We start from the raw sequence: 16871 nt of genomic DNA on the forward strand, positions 1-16871 counted from the left end.
AATGAAGTTTCAGTTTTGATGGAAAACAGTGAGCTTACAATGTCAGCAATGAGTTATGCTAAAAATCCCAACAGGCCCCCACAAGTTAGTGATAAAGGGCAAGGTTCCTGGGCAGCTGCAGGAGCTGTCAGGAGGGCCATGGCAGGTGCTGACCTGCCCTGTCCATCTGTGCAAAGGGAAGGGCTCCGATAAACTCGGTGCACACTGTGCACCCTCCCCAGGTCTGAGGATGACAGCAAGCTGAGTGCTGCAGGGGAGGCACTTGAGGGAAGGGAGGTTGTCCAGGGGGAGCTGGACAGGCTGGAGGCCCACGTGAACCCCATGAAGTTCAACAAGGCCAAGTGCAAGGTCCTGCACCTGGGCTGGGGCAATCCACAGTGCAGGGCAGGGGGTGAATGGATTGAGAGCAGCCTAGAGGAGAAGCTGGGAATAGTGGGGAATAGTGGAAGGTTTATTGGACATGAGCTGTCACTGTGCACACACAGCCCAGAAGGCCAAACGTGCCCTGGGCAGCATCCAAAGCCCCACGGGCAGCAGGGCCAGGGAGGGGATTCTGCCCCTCTGCTTTGGTCACTCTCTGTAGTGACTCAGGATCTCATCTGGGCTTTGCTGAGGCCCACTGGATTCCCCTGCTGCCCTCCTATTTTGTCCTGTTTTGTCCTATTTTGGAGGAAGATGATCTAGGTGGGACTAAAAAGCTTCAATAAATGTAGCCTATACCAACCTCCAGATTATCTACAGAAGTTAATTTCTAATTAAAAGTGATTTTTTTGGGGATGTTTAGACCTTTTTAAAGTGGGAGGACCTGTGGAGGGCAGCAAGGGCCTCCAATGAGTCCCAGCAAAGCCCAGGTGAGGCCTCAGAGCAGTCTGGAGGTCAATTAAGTCCCCATGTGGGCCTGAGAAAAGCCCCAGGGCTTTCTGGAGGGCAACTCTGCCATGTCAGAGCAGCACTGGTGGTGACAGCAACGAGGACACTCCTGTCAGGGCTGGTTCTGTGCATGTCCTCACCATGGGGAGCAGAGAGCTGGCAAGTGCCACTGCCCAAGGGACTGTCATGCACCAGGAAAGGAGGTTTAGCAGGGCACCAGGAACCCAGAGCTGCTCCAGCATTCACACCCTGGCACTAAGCTGGATGAATAGGCTGGGCTTGGCCAGGGTTTTCCAAAGTGTCCCTGTATCCCTTCCCCAGCCAGAACTAGCCCTGCAGGTCTTTCAGCTGGTGTCCTGTGAGCAAGTGCTGCCCATTAAGGTGGTTTGGAATGTGCATCCTGGTGCCCACACATACAACTCCCACCAGATCCCACCAGCAACTGCTGCTCACACTGGAGGCACCCAGAGGAGCCGGTGCTCCAGGGCACTCCCTGTGCTTGCTGCCTGTGAACTTGGGAGCATTTCACTGATTGTTTTCTCCACAGGCTGCTTCCAGTCACCTGGGACTTCACCTGACTTCCATGACTACAAGTATCATGGAGAATGGCTTGGCAACTCCACCAGCCATTCCCTCAGGACTCTCAGACACATCTCACCACAGACTCAGGTATGTTCAGGTTCCTCAGGTACTCTCGACCCTGACCTTCTCTCACAGTAGGAGGGACTTTGTTTCCCCAATCCCTGCCTTGAGAGCCATTGACTCAAGAGGCATAAGAGAAGAGGTTGCCAGTGAAAACTGAGGCATAAAATTCACTGAGTACCTCAGCCTTCTCCATGCCCATTGTTACCAGTTTGCCAGTTCTTCCACAGGCTGCCTTTTTTGTTTTTTTTTTTTCCTTTGTGACACAGACAGTTCCCTGGTCTTTCCCTGTTATTCCTCCTAGAAAACAAAGACCATCCAGGTGTTACTCCTCCCTCAACCATTGCACACCACACTCCTTCTCCTTTTCCAGGACCCTCACTAGGATGAGGTGCCAACTGCACCTCCATTCCTGCGGAGGTGATAGAGCAACAGATCTTGGAAATTATTTCCAGTTTGTCCTGTGATGGACAAGAAGGTGATGGGGAATAGTGAGCAGGTATGAAGCAATTCTGCCTTTCAATGTATCACACAGGAGGCAGGAAGGTCATATCAGAGGAACCTCCCCAGGGCCAGTGCTCAGAAGGTCTCCCCTCCAGCATTCCAGCCACTCATCCTGACACAGAATTCCATCCAGCTTGATGGCAGTCCTGAAGTACTGTTCATTTTCTTCAGTTTTTCCTGAATTTCTGTCACCAGTGAACCCCATTTTACCCTACCTACTGAACCCCCAATGACTGATGCTGTCCCCAGTTTCAGGACCTTCCCAGGGAGTGTGGATCCTGCAAGGACAATCGGGGGAACTCACCCAGTACTGCCTGGGTCAAATGCCATCACCTCACTCACCAGGTGGGGAGCCCACAGGGTCCCACCTGGGCCCCCAGATTACTCTCAAAATGGGTTTGCTTGCATTTTTCATCTAGTTTGTGTATGTGTACCAGAAGGAAGGCAGGAGAAGTTGGCACTACCTAAAACCCCTCTGCTACTGCTAGGGTGCCTCTAAGCTGGGAGCACAAGCAGGGCTCCATGTCACAATCCTATTTTTTCTCTATTAAACTGCCTTTATTGTGAACCACAGGTCTTTTTTCTACCCCTCTTATTTTCTCCTTCCCTGTGGTGCTGGGGGGCAGGGGGTGATAGAACATTGGAGTGGGCATCTGACAGGAGGCCAAGGTTAACCCCTCACCCAGTGACAGGATGACAGGTTTTAATTTGAAAGAGGGTAGATTTAGACTGGATACAAGGAAGAATTTTCTTATGATTAGTGTGGTGAGGCACTGGAACAGGTTGCCCAGAGAAGTTATGGATGCCCCATCACTGGCAGTGTTCAAGGTCAGGTTGGATGGGGCTTTGAGCAACCTGGTCCAAGTTCCCTGCCAACCCCCCAGGCTGCAAGGTTGGAACTGGATGACTCTGAAGTTCCCTTCCAACCCAAATCATTGGGTGATTCTGTGATGAAAACTGTGTTAGCTTTACTAATTACAGTGCTAAGGCAGTCCCTCACCTCAGAGCCAGCAGCAAACACTCAACAGCAAGACACAGAATGGTGTTTGCACACAGCAATCATTCCAGGAGCATCAGAACCAGCACAGGGTCCTTCCCAAAGCACCTGTACCACAAACAAGTGTTTAAATAACAAAATCAAACCTCAGTAACTGTTAGGGGATTCTTACTTGCAATTTGCAATACTAAGATTTGCTGTTTAACTCAGAATGGAGTAGTGATGCATGTACTAATACCAACAATAATATAAAAGCCAAATCATGAGGAAATCTATTACAGGCAGATGTAAAATTATGCAGAAGGTAGAGGCAACAATGAAGCATTCAATGCAAAATAGAAAGGCAATGCCCCTCTAGAGACACAATCAGAAACAGAAAACTGGAGTTAGAAGAGGCACAAAAAAGGGAGAGGCAGGCCAAAAAAGGAAGAACTGAAGTAGCTGAGATGAGAGATAGCCAGGCAAAAATGGGACAAAGGAACATTTTATAGCCCCAGTGCAATAAACACTGGTTATTTGGAACAGTAACTATGTGACACACTCAGAACAGCATTCATCTTCTTTTCTTTGCAGTAGTTAAAATCAACATTTTTGCTTTATTATTATGTTTTAGAAAATACTGCCTGCTCTTTAGAGCTACCACTTGTCTTTAATTCCTGGAACCAGTGGGGAGTTAACCTTTGTGTTCCCAGCTTAAGTGACAATGTCAAGTCAAACAATCTGGACAGACAACAAAAAATTTCCAAATCACTTTGGCTAGCTTCTGTGTATTTTGGACATCTCAGTCGCAAAATGACAACATTTGGCAAGTATTTAATTTGCTGCTAAAACAGTTCCGATGCTGTTTGTGAAGCCAAATAATTTGGTGAGTTTCCATTAAATGTCTGTACAGACCTGGTCCCATATAAGCTGTGTTCTGATGTCCTAACAGCTGAGACAAAACAAATTACAGCCTTTTTATGTGGCTACTCATGACCTCCAGTTCAAGAAGAAAGTGGGAGATGTCCACGTTTCATTTTTTTGCTGACATATTTAGCATTAAGCTTTCCACATTTGCTGTCTTTGCTGTAAGATTCTCCTGTTGATGCCAACATTGTAATTAATTTACAACACATTGTGGACAGTCTCTTCTGAAGAATTACGACACCTCTGAGTCTTGAAAGCATCGCCAGCCCTCCCAGCGGGCTGCCCGGCCCTGAGTGCAGCGCTGCACAGACGCACACCAGCGTTCCGCCCAGCGGAGCCCGCGCGTGACTAAACCCAGCTGTGGTACAGGATGAGAGCAGCAGCGCTCACCCAAGGCACCTCCAAGCCACCCTCTTTCGTCACCAGCTGCCCAGGATGTGCTTCCGTCACACTAACTCACCAAACTATCACGTGCAATTTGACATGGCTGAAGGCAATAGTCCATTTTTCTGGAGAAGTTTCAGTCAGCTTAGCAGAGGGCTAAACCACACCAAGGGTTCAATCTCTTCATCAGTCACGCACACGAAGGGATGGAGTGCAGCCTCAGCAAGCTTGCAGATGACACCGAGCTGAGTGGTGCAGCTGACACACCTGGAGGATGGGATGCCATCCAGAGGGCCCTGCACAACCCTAACAATCTCATGAGGTTTAACCAGACCAAGTGCAAGATGCTGCACCTGGGTCAGGGTGACCCCTGTACCAATCCAGGCTGGGCAGGAACAGACCCAGAGCAGCTGTGCTGAGACCTGGGGGTGCTGGGCATGAGAGCTGGGCATGACCCAGCCCTGCAGTCCAGAGAGCCAAACGTGTCCTGGGCTGCACCTAAAGCCCTGTGGGCAGCAGGCTGAGGGAGGGGATTCTGCCTCTCTGCTCTGCTGAGACCCCACCTGCAGTGCTGCACCAGCTCGGGGGTCCCCAGCACAGGAAGGACATGGCCCTGCTGAAGTGAGGCCACAGGAGGCCACCAAGATGTTCAGAGGGATGGAGCCCCTCTCCTATGAGGAAAGGCTGAGACAAGTGGTGCTCTGCAGCCTGGAGGAGGCTCTGGGGAGATCTCACTGGGGCTTTCCTGTACTTAAAGGAGGATACAAGAGAGCTGGAGAGGGACTTTTTACAAGGGCCTGTAGTCACAGGGCAAGGGGGAATGGATTCAAACTTAAGGAGGGCAGATTTAGTTTAGATATTAGAAAGAAATTCTTTGCTGTGAGAATGGTGAGACACTAGAACAGGATGACCAGAGAGGTCTAGTGGAAGGTGTTCTGCCTGTGGCAGTGGGGTTGGAACTAGATGATCTTTAATGTCCTTCCAATCCAAACCATTCTACAGCTCGTGATAGGTTCCCTAATCAGTATCTTAAAGCTTTGAAATTCATCCAAAACTAGCAGATAGAATTCACACATGGTGAATCATCATTCAATTGTGAATTATTTAAGATTTTGGCACTCCTTAGTACTCCAGAAAGAAAGCACAGGAAGCAAAGGGACAGCAATGTATGTCTAAGAGACTCCTAGTTTCAAACTACATCCATTATAGAACACTTTTACAGAAAACTACGGAAAAATTAAGTTTAAGAGAAGTTTAAGAGAAGATGGAGGAAGAGCACCCTGTGTATGTCTGAAATGTAAACTGTTTCAAGTGAAAGAAACTACAGGAGGATCTTTGCCCTCTCCTAGATGCCCAAAGCACACAGCACCAGTGCTTGAGAAAGCAAAGCAAAGTGTTGTCACTGACAACTGAAAGCACAACAGACGGAGCTGGATGAGGCAGAAACAACACTGCCAGTTTTCACAGCAAAGATCTTCCTTGCAGGCTTTTACAAAGGATATGATCTGACAAACACTCCTCAGTACATATAAACAACCTTGTCAGTTTTTCTCCTCCTCTAAGCACTGAACACAAGACTATGGCGTGTTTGACGCCTGCAACAAACACTTGGCTTCAAAAGGAGAAAATCTCCTAGTTTTAAGTTAAATATTTATGACTTAGATTTCCTTCCTAAAAGATATGGAATTAATGTTATTGACAATTGCCCAGCATAAATATATTTGAGATTTCTAGCAATCTGTCTCTGAACAGGAAATCACTGTAACATTAATAAAAAAAATTAAAATAATTACTTAAGAAAATGGCTGATTGCATGGCTCTAAATGCAACAACATCAAATTTGATATCAAGAAACTTTCAAATTGGACATGAGAAAGGAAGCTTCCATCCCACCAGCATTGCAGGCCTCCAAAAAATCACACACACTTCAAGCACAAATTGGTGAGGATTATGATGGAAAGCCACCTCTGAAAGCTGAAAACTTGATTTTACCCTGTGTTCCTTATAATTTTAAATGCAAACAAATCAATGAACAAAGAAAAAGATGCAAGGTTAAGAGTTTAAATACAGAGATTTATATCTACTCTTAAAAGAAATACAATAAGAATTCTTAAAAAAGGTAAAATGAACTTTATTGCATGTATCATGCCATAATAATCTGGAGATACAAGAATAAATACAACCAAATGTCTATGTTACCGAAGGTGGGAGATAAATGTCTGAATAAAATTGTCCATCAAAATGACATAAATCATCTTGGAGATTACCAAACCATTTGATTTCAAATTCCATGACTGAAGCAGTTACCAGTGATGATAGTGCTGAAGGGCCTATGCATTTTACCTCACCCTGAAACTCCTCTTTTAGTTTTTCTGGTATAAGATCCTGTCCCATAGCCTGCAAAAAGAGTAAGAAAGAAGGGAATCAAGAAAATAACTTGCAGAGAAAAACCCATCAAACATGGCATTAATAACAGATCTTTCCAGGCAAAGCCCTTGTCACATGAACCACACACCGTCCTGGAGAAGTTTCCAAGCCATGATGGAGTTGCCTGCCTTGGCATTCTGTGCTCAGGGAGAGCTGAGACCAAAGCTCAGCGCTGCACAACCCCTCCAGCTTCAGGCTGCACTTGCACAGAGGGGTTTCACTCTGAACAGCAGCAGAAATCTCAAGCAGCTCTGCATTCAGTGCTCACCTTGCATCAGCATCAACACTGAACTGTTCCTGGGGCATGTCCGAGCAAGGGAAGCAAGGAGAGAAGTTTCTTTTTCCAGCCTTCCCCAACCCTGAGCTAGCCTGTGTGCTACTGCCCTCTCATGGATGCCATGCCTCTGACTGCCTGCAGCCCAGCCGTGGCTTGGCTGTCACCAGCTTAAAGCTGTAATGCTGACAGCAAAGGTAGAATCTAGCTGGCTTTGTTTTGATCCTTACGATAAAAGTCAGAAGCTCTTTAAATAGCACTAAAAATGTTAAATCTCTGTGAAGAGATTAAATGCAATCTTTCTCTCCTCTGTTATTTTTTTAAAACTAGTACATTAAACAAAGAAATGCAAAAGAAAGTCTCTGGATTTTTCTGGAAATACTCAGTACTTTTTATGCAAGTGTTTAATACTGCTGTGGCCATCAAAAGTAATCTGCACTGCCATTTCAAACTAGTGACTCACTTTGGGGCATCTAAAACTCCTGAGATAAAATGTAACTCCCAGGAAATGCACAGTGCTGATGCATCTGCAAATACAAGTCCAGTGAGAAACTGAGCAACACTGCACATTCCTGAAAGAAGATTCTCAGCAGATCAGAGATCCACCTGTGTGACACAGGCCAGGGAAGCACAGGCACCTCTGTCAGTTCAGGTAACACCCTGCCTGCAGCTGCCCCAGCTCATTCCTGTGCTTCCTGGCACACTTAGTGAGCTCAGGGGAGTGTCATGCTTTGAGCACAGCCAGCCCACACAGAGAACTCAGACCCTGCACACAGTGAAATATCCTCTTACTTTGGTCATCAACAGCAAGGAGTTTTCATCGAAACCAAGTAGAGCCACTTTGTCATCAATTTCTTTCTGACATTTTCTGTTATTCTCTAGCACAAAGGACAACTGTTGTGACTGGGTAAGCTGAAGTAAAAGCCTGCAATGAGAAAGACAGTTAAAAATTGGCACAGCTGGAAAAGAGTAAGGCAGCAGACCTAAAAACAACCAAAATGGTTAATACTTTAATTAATTAAATACTTTAAAACAGCTCTTCTTCCTGACTTTTGCCTACTGCAAAGAAGTCAATACATGTGTATCAATCTACCATGGATATTGTGTATCTGTGCTATAGAACTACTGAGAAGTATTTTTGAAAAACAATGTGCCAATAGCTCTGGTTGCTCTATGCAAACATTTCTGTCCCCATATATTCATCACACCATTCAAAAGTGAGCCTGGGACCTGTGAGGCATCTTGTCCTTACTATGGCCTAACAAGACAGCAGCACATTTGTGCCTATGGAACCTGAAAAGCTACAAATGTGAGGGTTTGGGCAAATATCAAACATCCTCCCACCCAGGCCAATCCTGGATTACTTTCTAAAAGCATTCACCAGTTTTATGTTCCAGGCAGTGCCCCAGAAGTCACAACCATGACCTGCTGAAGGTTACACACTCTGCCCACAGCAGGGTTTGATGTCACACAGGGTCCTGTCACCAACTGCTGGACCAGCAAGAACAGTGGCAGTTCCAGAGCCCTCCTCAGACAAGGACTGCAAAACTGGGCAGCAGAGGAAATACCCAGGTATCTCTGCATTTGTCTCAAATCCACTCTCAGACAGATTAAAGGTATTATGCTTATTTTACACTTCTAGGAACTTGAGAGACATATTGCACTATCTCCTGTGAACTCACTGAAATTCACAATGGGCATTATTGCAGAGATAAATATCAGTTTTAGAGAATTTATGAGGGTCTAGAGAAGGGCCACAAAGGTGATCAAAGGCCTGGGAAGCCTGCCATTTGGAACAGGCTGAGAGAACTGGGTTTGGCCAGATTTGAGAAAAGAAGGCTTAGGGAAGACCTCCTCACCATGTTTCAGTATTTAAAAGGCAGCTACAAAAAAGATGGAGACTCCCTTTATACAGGGAACCACATGGAAAAGATGAAGGACAGTAGGTAAAAATGTTAATTCTGGGCAGATTCCAACTGGACACAAGAGGAAAGTATTTTACAATGAGATCAGTCATTGGAATAATCTCCTCAAGAAAGTTGTGCATTTCCCTGTGTTGGACATTTTTAAGATTCAGCTAGACTGGGTGCTGGGCCATCTTGCCTAGATCATGCTTTTGCCAAGAAAGGATGACCCTTGAGGTTCCTTCCAACCTGGAATTCCATCATTCTACAATACTTAACCAAAGGACCGTTAGAACTTAGCAGTATTGTTGCTGAAAATGTGTTTAATTCAAGCTTTATGCAAAAAGAAAAAACAACACACTTTTTTATCCCATTTACTGAAGTTAAGTGAAGCTGGTATTATAATAATGGTGTGCATTTTTAAGGAAAAGACTCAAGAACTGAGATGAAAACTTTCATTTGAACACTATAAACATCAAAATTTACAAATGTGATTTTCTCAGTTAAAAACTTCACTGAATTTTCAGATGGTGTGTTGGTTCCAAGCAAAAATGGAAATTATTTTTAATTTATAAAGTAATTTTGTTTCAAAATTTGCATCAACATAGTATCAAAAAAAAGTTTCAATGAAAATTAAACAAAAAATACTCCAGCTTTTTTCAAAACTAACAGAGTCAATTATTCATGATGCATCAACAGAGAACCTTATTGCCTACAAAAAGCAGTGCTAACATCCCTTTTCCAGGTGCAATTTATCCTGCACATGCATTTGTACAACATCTAGATCCCACTTAAAATCCAACACACCTGAAAATATTAGACAACCTGCATAAGCCTTGGGCAGGGGAGAAGCTTATCCTGGACAAGTGTATCTGCAAATATCAACCACAGTAACACTCTGTGAAACTGTGCAGCCAAGCAAGGAAATGTCACCCTTTAGAACTATCTCATTCTGAACCATACACACTGAAACAAGCTACACAAATTATTAATATAAATGTACCTTCGATATTCAGTATCAGTACTAAATCAATGAACTTCTTCCAAGTAGCAATTAAAGTCTTCATCTCTCAGTCTGGAGTACAGTTAAAAGCTGCTATTTGGGCTTTTTTCATTGCTTAAGTCTTACCCCAGCAGGGCGGTTATAAAGCGTTCTCTGTAAACATTTCTGGACATTCATAAGATGCCTTTAAAAACATTCAATGACTGATACATTACTGTGAGGCAAGAGGGGGGGAAAAACATCCAAGATTATTTTAACAAAACCAGTTCCTAATTATCTCTTTGAAAGATTATGTTTTGGGGATTTTTGCTGCACGCAAGAGTTTTAGGAAGAGGGAAAAGAAAAGGAAAGAACATTTTAATGCAGCCCTGTCAATCAGTTGTCACAGAGTTCATTTTCCAGCCTCATCCATTATGCAGATTGGGGTATCATTATAAAATACATTTTCACTCAAGCATGAGGCTTCAAGCAAATAAGACAGGTGGCACTCACAGAAGGAAGACTGGCTATGCCTTCCCTTTGGGCACTTCTGCTTCTGCATCTTTAACACCAGACCAGGGAACAGCAATGGTCTAGCAGGAGCATTTGTTGAAGAACAGACCCTTTTGTATATAATTACTTGAAAAGATTTATAAGCTCATTAAAAAACTCTTTATTTGTCAGCTGTGCATGACACTGGTTTACTCTTTCCACTCAGATTCAGCCTCTTCACAGCCACCACACTAAGCAGATTTTGCATTTTAGATCTGAAGCAACAGTAGGGTGCTTCTAAGTTAGTGTTGAAACAAACACTTAAATTGAAAATGCAAACTGAAAACAAAAACCGTGAAAAAGATGCTTTACATTGTTCTTGACTGAGAGAACTTATCATTATTCTAAGAATATTATTCTAAGGATACATTGAGTTACCTTGCTCTGATAAACGAGGCACATGCTTTTATCCCAACTTTCTTTAACATGCTCTGCTTCCAGGCCTTGGAGCCTGCACATTTCTCTTTGTCTGTCCGTTCCAGTTCTCCTGAAGTGCAGAGGAATTCTTTGACTACTTGGCTGCTGGGACGAGTCACTGCATTCTCCCCCTTTGTTTCTGCAGCGAGGCTGAACCAAGGGCCTTCCTTCTGGCCCTCTGATCTGTGAGGCTGCAGATTAATCTCTCTGCCAGTGGATGTCTGGAAACTGCTATTACTTACACAAACCTCTTCAGACTGATTTAGATTTGCTTCTGGAATGACCAATGGAGACAAATTCTGCAGAAGGCTCATATAAGCTTCAGCAAGTAACTTCCAGAACCAGGGATTGAAAGGATGTAAGCAGATCAGTTGCTGCAGACACATTATCTTTTTTTCTACGTTTTCCAGCCCCTGGTAAATGGAAAACTGCAGGTTGAGAACCGTCGTTAAGTGATCTGTGTTAGTGGCACTGTTTCTCTAGAAACAAAAGATAACAGATTAAAACCAGGAGTAGAACAGAATCATGCTTCAGAGCCTAAGAAAATGTCTCCCTAAATAATGACATACAAATATCACAAGGTAATTTTTAAACTGTACAAAATGGTGCTTTTAATTTATAATGATACAATGGGATACAGATCTTGCACTGTCAAGCTGACAGCATTCCCTCTAGGTGCCTTGTCCCAGTCTGAGAGGCAACAAGGTCCTAAATGCTGTCATTTATGTGCCTTCAGAGTCTTCTACAGCCTGCCTTTCTTGGCAGCATAAATATCTTTTATATAAAATAAAAATCATCAATAATATTCTAGCAGACTTCAGAGCCTCTGGACTTTTTCCTTTATGGGAAAAACTCAATTTGTGGTTGGATACTCTTCTTGGTGGCAGTTTGGCAGCAACTATATGGAAATAAAAGGGAGTTTTGAACTGTCACTTGTATAGTGGAAAGATTTAAGCACTCATTTATTCCCTTTTTTATAATTCCTATTACATTGCATTAATTCTGCCTGGCAGAGCATGATATTTAGTCCCTTCCAGGACTACCAGTTTCCCTGCACAGGGAGCTCATTGTGGTACAGGGTGTTCCAGTTTCTAAAGAGTGATTATATCTGCAGTGACAGTTACCCTCTGTTTACCAAATACTCTGAGCACTGAACATCCTGAAGGATTATACACATGAAAATTATTTTTCCAGAAAATGGTCTGTATAAAAGAAGTACTGGCAATGTTTTCATGTTCAAAGCCTAAAAGAAAGACTGCACTATTTACCATTTTTTCTGCAATATCCAGAGCCTCCTTGTGCCTCCCCAGGCGAGATAAACAGCGAGCCTGGCCCTCCTGGACATCACGCCTCATTGCAATGTTGCTGGCAGGTAAGAGTAGCAGGCAGTCTGAGTATTCACACAGGGCTTTCTAGGAGCGTGACAGGAAGAAAAGCCAACAAAACAGGGAGAGATTTGCATTTAAAAGCAAGCCTGACAGCACATTTTCTTTAAGACTGCAGTCACAAAGGGAACTCAGAACCTGAAGTCCACATTTGCATTTCTTCAGACTCAGCCACCACCTGTGAGAGCCAGAGACAAGGCCCCAGCACCACACAGCCAAGCCCAGATGGTGATGAGCAGCCTCAATCCTAACTCAGGCCAGGCAGGATTCACCACACAGCTGTGAATCCTCTTTTCCACCTCTCTCCCACCACCCCTGATCCAGAGGGGATCAGCTACTGCCCTGGCTAATAAGTGACACAAGGCATGCTTTCCCCCAGCTCAGTGATCTGAGTGCTCATCCTAAATCTGTGGGGCCTTCTTTCAACACCAGGACATTCTCCATGGGAAGGTCTGAACCTGCAAGTAGCTCACCTCAAATAATCAGTAAGTCCGAGAATACCACAAGGAAGGTGAATCTCCATTGTTCCTGTAGGCTGGTTTTAATGTACTTGAAATAAATATTAATTGGGCTAAGGAAAAAGGCAAGAATGAGCAGTACTTCTGCAGCTTAATACTCAGGGCACTCACCAGGACTCCAATTAACATTTAAATACATTAAATTAAGTATTCAGTGAAGCTAAGTCTGGAATCTTGATTTCTCTCCCTTTGTGTAAGTGCTTAGAGAGAAGACTAGAGAGCAGTGCTCATTCTCCCATCTCTCAAAATGAGTATTTAATTATTCCTTGCAAACTTTAATGGTTCTAACAGAAAGAGCTTCTAAATACCCTAAATACTTCCTAGCAAAACGGCTGGAATATTTTTCTTTCCTGATGCTGAGCTCACATTCATTCTTAAGCAAAAGAGGGAGCTCCCCTCTGCCCAGTGCATGCAGCAGCCACTGTTGAAAATGGATCACAGGGCTGAGGGCAGCCCTGTTTGCCTTGCTATGTGACAAAGGGATATAACCTGCTAAGGTTCAGGCATTATGAATCCTAAGCAGATTCTACAGTCATCTATGTCCTAAAAATGGGCACAGTTTAGATCATTGCTGTCCTTGACATTTCCTATCAAGTGGCCGATCCTGAAGTAAAAAACTGATGATGAGAGAAGAGATTACTATCCCTATTTACGTATTTCCAGCCCCCTTTCTAAGATCAATGCTTCCAAATCAGTAATTTTATGTGTAGTCAAGCTCTGGTTCTTGTTCCACCAGTGATCTAGGTTAGCAATAAAACTGAAAATATTTCTAACATGAATCACTGCAGAAAAGAGTTAGGAAGCAATGGTCTGTTCTGTTTAGCAGCTAGTCTGACCACAGCCTGAGGCAGCTCTGCTATCAGCACCCTTTTATGAATCCCTTTAGGGCATCTCAGCTGAGACTAGAAAATACACGTCAGGTATACACAGGGCTGCAGTAGTGCTGAAATGACATCAGGATCAGTGCCAAATGAGGTACAAAAAGATCTACAAATCCAATGGGTGGGGCAAAAGGAGTCAGAAGTCAGCTGAAGGGCTTTGAAATCAGGGAGCCTGGAATGCAAACCACAGGCTGGAAAAAGAAACAACACCTGAAACAAGGCCTGGAGATGCTGATTTCAACCAGGAAACAAGGTAGTGAAAGACTAGGACTACAGAAGGCAGGAGAGCACCGCTGGTGAGGAATGCGGCTCAGGACGTACACAGAGGAGACGTCCGGGACCACTGCGGGCAGGAACAGAACGGGCAGAGCTAGAGCGGCTCGGGGGGGAGCGAGCAAAGGGACAAACGCGGGTAGAGGTACAGGGGCCCTCCGGGGGGAGCTGGCAGAGGTAAGGACAAGGGCAGAGGTACAGCGGCCCTCCAGGGGGAGCGGGCAAAGGGACAGACACGGGCAGAGGTACAGCGGCCCTCCGGGGGGAGCGGGGGCGGCAGGGACCTGGCACAGGGCACGCAGAGGCAGCTCCGCGACCGGCAGGAGCCTGAGAGCCACCGCAGCTTTGCTCTGACAGCGGGGGGAGCTCTGAGGAAGGTGAGCCGCAGCCACGCCTTCGCGGGACACGGCATTATCGCCGGCGCTCAGACACCTACACGCCGGACTCCGAGCACGGCCTCAGACCCCCGCTCTGCTCCGGCGGAGCTGCTGCGGTGCGCCCGCCTGCCTGGGATCAGTTCCGGGGCAGCGCCGCGCTCCTGCCCGGTTCGCTGCAGGCGGACTCCCGGATGGCTCGTGGCAGAACGCAGATCCGCTCGCTCGGCGGCCCGGCCCTGCCCGGTCAGCACGAACCTGGAGCGGGATTAACCGCGGCACGGCCGCCAGACCCGCAGGCCGCGGTACTTAATGTACGTTCACCCTGGCGCAGCGCATCGGGGACTGCAGGACCGCCCCACTCTGTGTCCCCACAACTTCCCCGGCCCCTGCGAGCCCTGGAAATACCTCGAAGTCCCGCTGCCGGAACGCCCAGTCCGCCCGGAACTTGCTGCTCGTGATCCCGCCGGCGCCTTCCCCGGCGTCAGCCGCGCTGTGGAACCACTGCGGGCACACAGAGAGCACACAGAGAGCTGTGAGGGGCCACGGAACCGCTGCGGGCACACAGAGAGCACACACACAGAGCCGTGAGGGGCCACGGAACCGCTGCGGGCACACAGAGAGCACACACACAGAGCCATGAGGGGCCACCGAACCACTGCGGGCACACAGAGAGCACACACACAGAGCCATGAGGGGCCACCGAACCACTGCGGGCACACAGAGAGCACACACACAGAGCCATGAGGGGCCACCGAACCACTGCGGGCACACAGAGCACACACACAGAGCCGTGAGGGGCCACGGAACCACTGCGGGCACACAGAGAGCACATACAGAGCCTTGAGGGGGTGTCAGGGACCCGTTAGGGGCCACCGAACCACTGCGGGCACACAGAGCACACACACACAGACCCATCAGGGGCCGCGGAACCCAGGCACGCAGAGCACACACAGAACCGCCCGTCACGGCCCTCCCTCCCGCCGCCCCGTTCTCCTCACGCAGGGCTCGCAGTGCCTGGCCCCGCACGCAGCCCCGTCCCCGCCGCCCTCCCGCCGCTCCCGGCTGGGCGCGAACAGGGAATCCTCGAACTCCGGGCCCAGCGCCGGCTCCATCGCCGCCGCTGCCACCGGCCCCGCTCGGCGCAGGGGGAGGAGCTCGGTTACCGCTCGCCGAACGGGAAGCGCTTCCAGCAACGAGCTCAGCTACAGTCCCGCGCCTTGGTACATTAACCGCGTGTTGTGGCGGTACTCTGTCAGCATCTCGTCCTGGTAGCTGTGCATAGAGTGAGGGAAATGTGCTTTGGTAACTTTCCCATTTAGTTTCACTTCTGTCTCAAAACAGAAGAACCTACTCTGGGTGACCCTGCCTTGGCAGGGGGTTGGACTAGATGATCTCCAGAGGTCCTTTCCAACCCTATAAAGTCTGTGATTCTGTGAAATTTCAGGCTTTCTACGACAGGCTTTCCCAGAAGACCCTACACTGTGCCATGGGAAACGGGGACACAGCAAAGCGAGCACTGATCCCAGACCTCCCTCAGGCTGTCAAGACTCAGGCACCGGCTCAGAGCTCTGTGTGCCCCGGCTGCCTGCCCTGCTCCTGGTGCTGCTGTCCCAGTGTGCTGTCCAGTGTACTGTGTTTGAGGGGTACTGCTGTGCACAGAGGGCTGTTTCAGGGGTACTGCTGTGCTGGGCTGTGTTTCAGGGGTACTGCTGTGCACAGAGGGCTGTGTTTGAGGGGTGCTGCTGTGCTGTGTTTGAGGGGTACTGCTGTGCTGGGCTGTTTCCTCTCTCTGGTCTGTCCATCCAGGAAGGTCCATTTTGTCCAATTTAAGCACCACTCAGGTTTGGAGAAGGTGAGCTGAAAAGTACTTCCTTAGCCTGCAAAATGGACTAATGAATTTGTCTATACCAAAACACCTCTTGAGGCCAAAGCAGTGCTGGTATAAATTATTTTAAAGGTTTCCTTCTAGAAAACATGTAAAACATGTGGTTTGCTTTTGTTAGGGTTTTTTTCTTTTTATGTTCTTAAAATACTCTTCCATACCAGCTGTGACTGGATGACCTGGCATAAATGTCAGGGTAGAAACTCAACTTTGGTAGTTGGATTTGATCAGAAAAATAAAAGCAGATTGCTGTTTGGCAAATAAGCTCTCCAGCACAGGGGAAACTGTTCAGCAATTAAGTCTTGAGAGAATCAGGAGTTTACTTGACATGCTTCAGTCTTTCTGTTAAAAGTATCAAGGTAGGTGAAGACAGTCACTTGTATATGCACATCAAAACCATCTGACTTCCTCCTGCCTGCAGAGAGGCAGGCATGGGGGTCACACTGTGGAGGCTGGCACAAGTGTCTGAACAGTTTCAGCACCTGTAGTGCTCCTCACATACACTGGGCACACACGTTCCCTTTCCCCATACTCCAGGGCTGGAGGTCATGCTGGAACACACCCATCTGATGAACAAGGCACAATAATCCAGAAAGACAAATAAGCACAAATCAAAAAGAAGAAAATCTAAAAAAAGGAACATGAGTAATCAAAGTGAAATGTGGCCACAGCTTAAAGGAAAATACAAAAAGCAAG

At 46.7% G+C, this 16871-nt stretch overlaps 1 protein-coding gene across 3 annotated transcripts; it reads right to left on the bottom strand.

Annotated features, from left to right (window-relative positions):
• Positions 1 to 6410: 6410 nt before the first annotated feature.
• C1H8orf76 (chromosome 1 C8orf76 homolog) lies at positions 6411 to 15448 on the bottom strand. 3 transcript variants are annotated; one of them, XM_077188700.1, is made up of 6 exons: positions 15292 to 15448; positions 14699 to 14794; positions 12128 to 12271; positions 10821 to 11272; positions 7797 to 7929; positions 6411 to 6700 (listed from the first exon to the last, which is right to left on the bottom strand). In XM_077188700.1, the coding sequence occupies exons 1-6, from the start codon at positions 15403 to 15405 to the stop codon at positions 6494 to 6496; spliced, it is 1146 nt and encodes a 381-aa protein (XP_077044815.1). In that variant the 5' UTR covers positions 15406 to 15448; the 3' UTR covers positions 6411 to 6493. The 3 variants fall into 3 exon arrangements, with proteins under 3 accessions (XP_077044815.1, XP_054491597.2, XP_077044812.1); XM_054635622.2 differs by having other exon boundaries at positions 10821 to 11338; XM_077188697.1 differs by lacking the exon at positions 15292 to 15448 and adding an exon at positions 15128 to 15247 and having other exon boundaries at positions 10821 to 11338.
• Positions 15449 to 16871: the final 1423 nt, after the last annotated feature.

This window comes from Agelaius phoeniceus, chromosome 1 (genome assembly GCF_051311805.1).
Source record: "Agelaius phoeniceus isolate bAgePho1 chromosome 1, bAgePho1.hap1, whole genome shotgun sequence".
Taxonomy (NCBI): domain Eukaryota; kingdom Metazoa; phylum Chordata; class Aves; order Passeriformes; family Icteridae; genus Agelaius; species Agelaius phoeniceus.

Bases quoted from the DNA above. Each gene is read 5' to 3' on its own strand.
- C1H8orf76 (XM_054635622.2), bottom strand. From the start codon at position 15,405: ATGGAGCCGGCGCTGGGCCCGGAGTTCGAGGATTCCCTGTTCGCGCCC. The intron at 12,272-14,698 runs GTATTTCCAGGG...TCACGCTCCTAG, and splicing joins TCCGGCAGCGGGACTTCGAG to AAAGCCCTGTGTGAATACTC. The intron at 11,339-12,127 runs GTAAATAGTGCA...TTTTGTTTCTAG, and splicing joins TGGATATTGCAGAAAAAATG to AGAAACAGTGCCACTAACAC.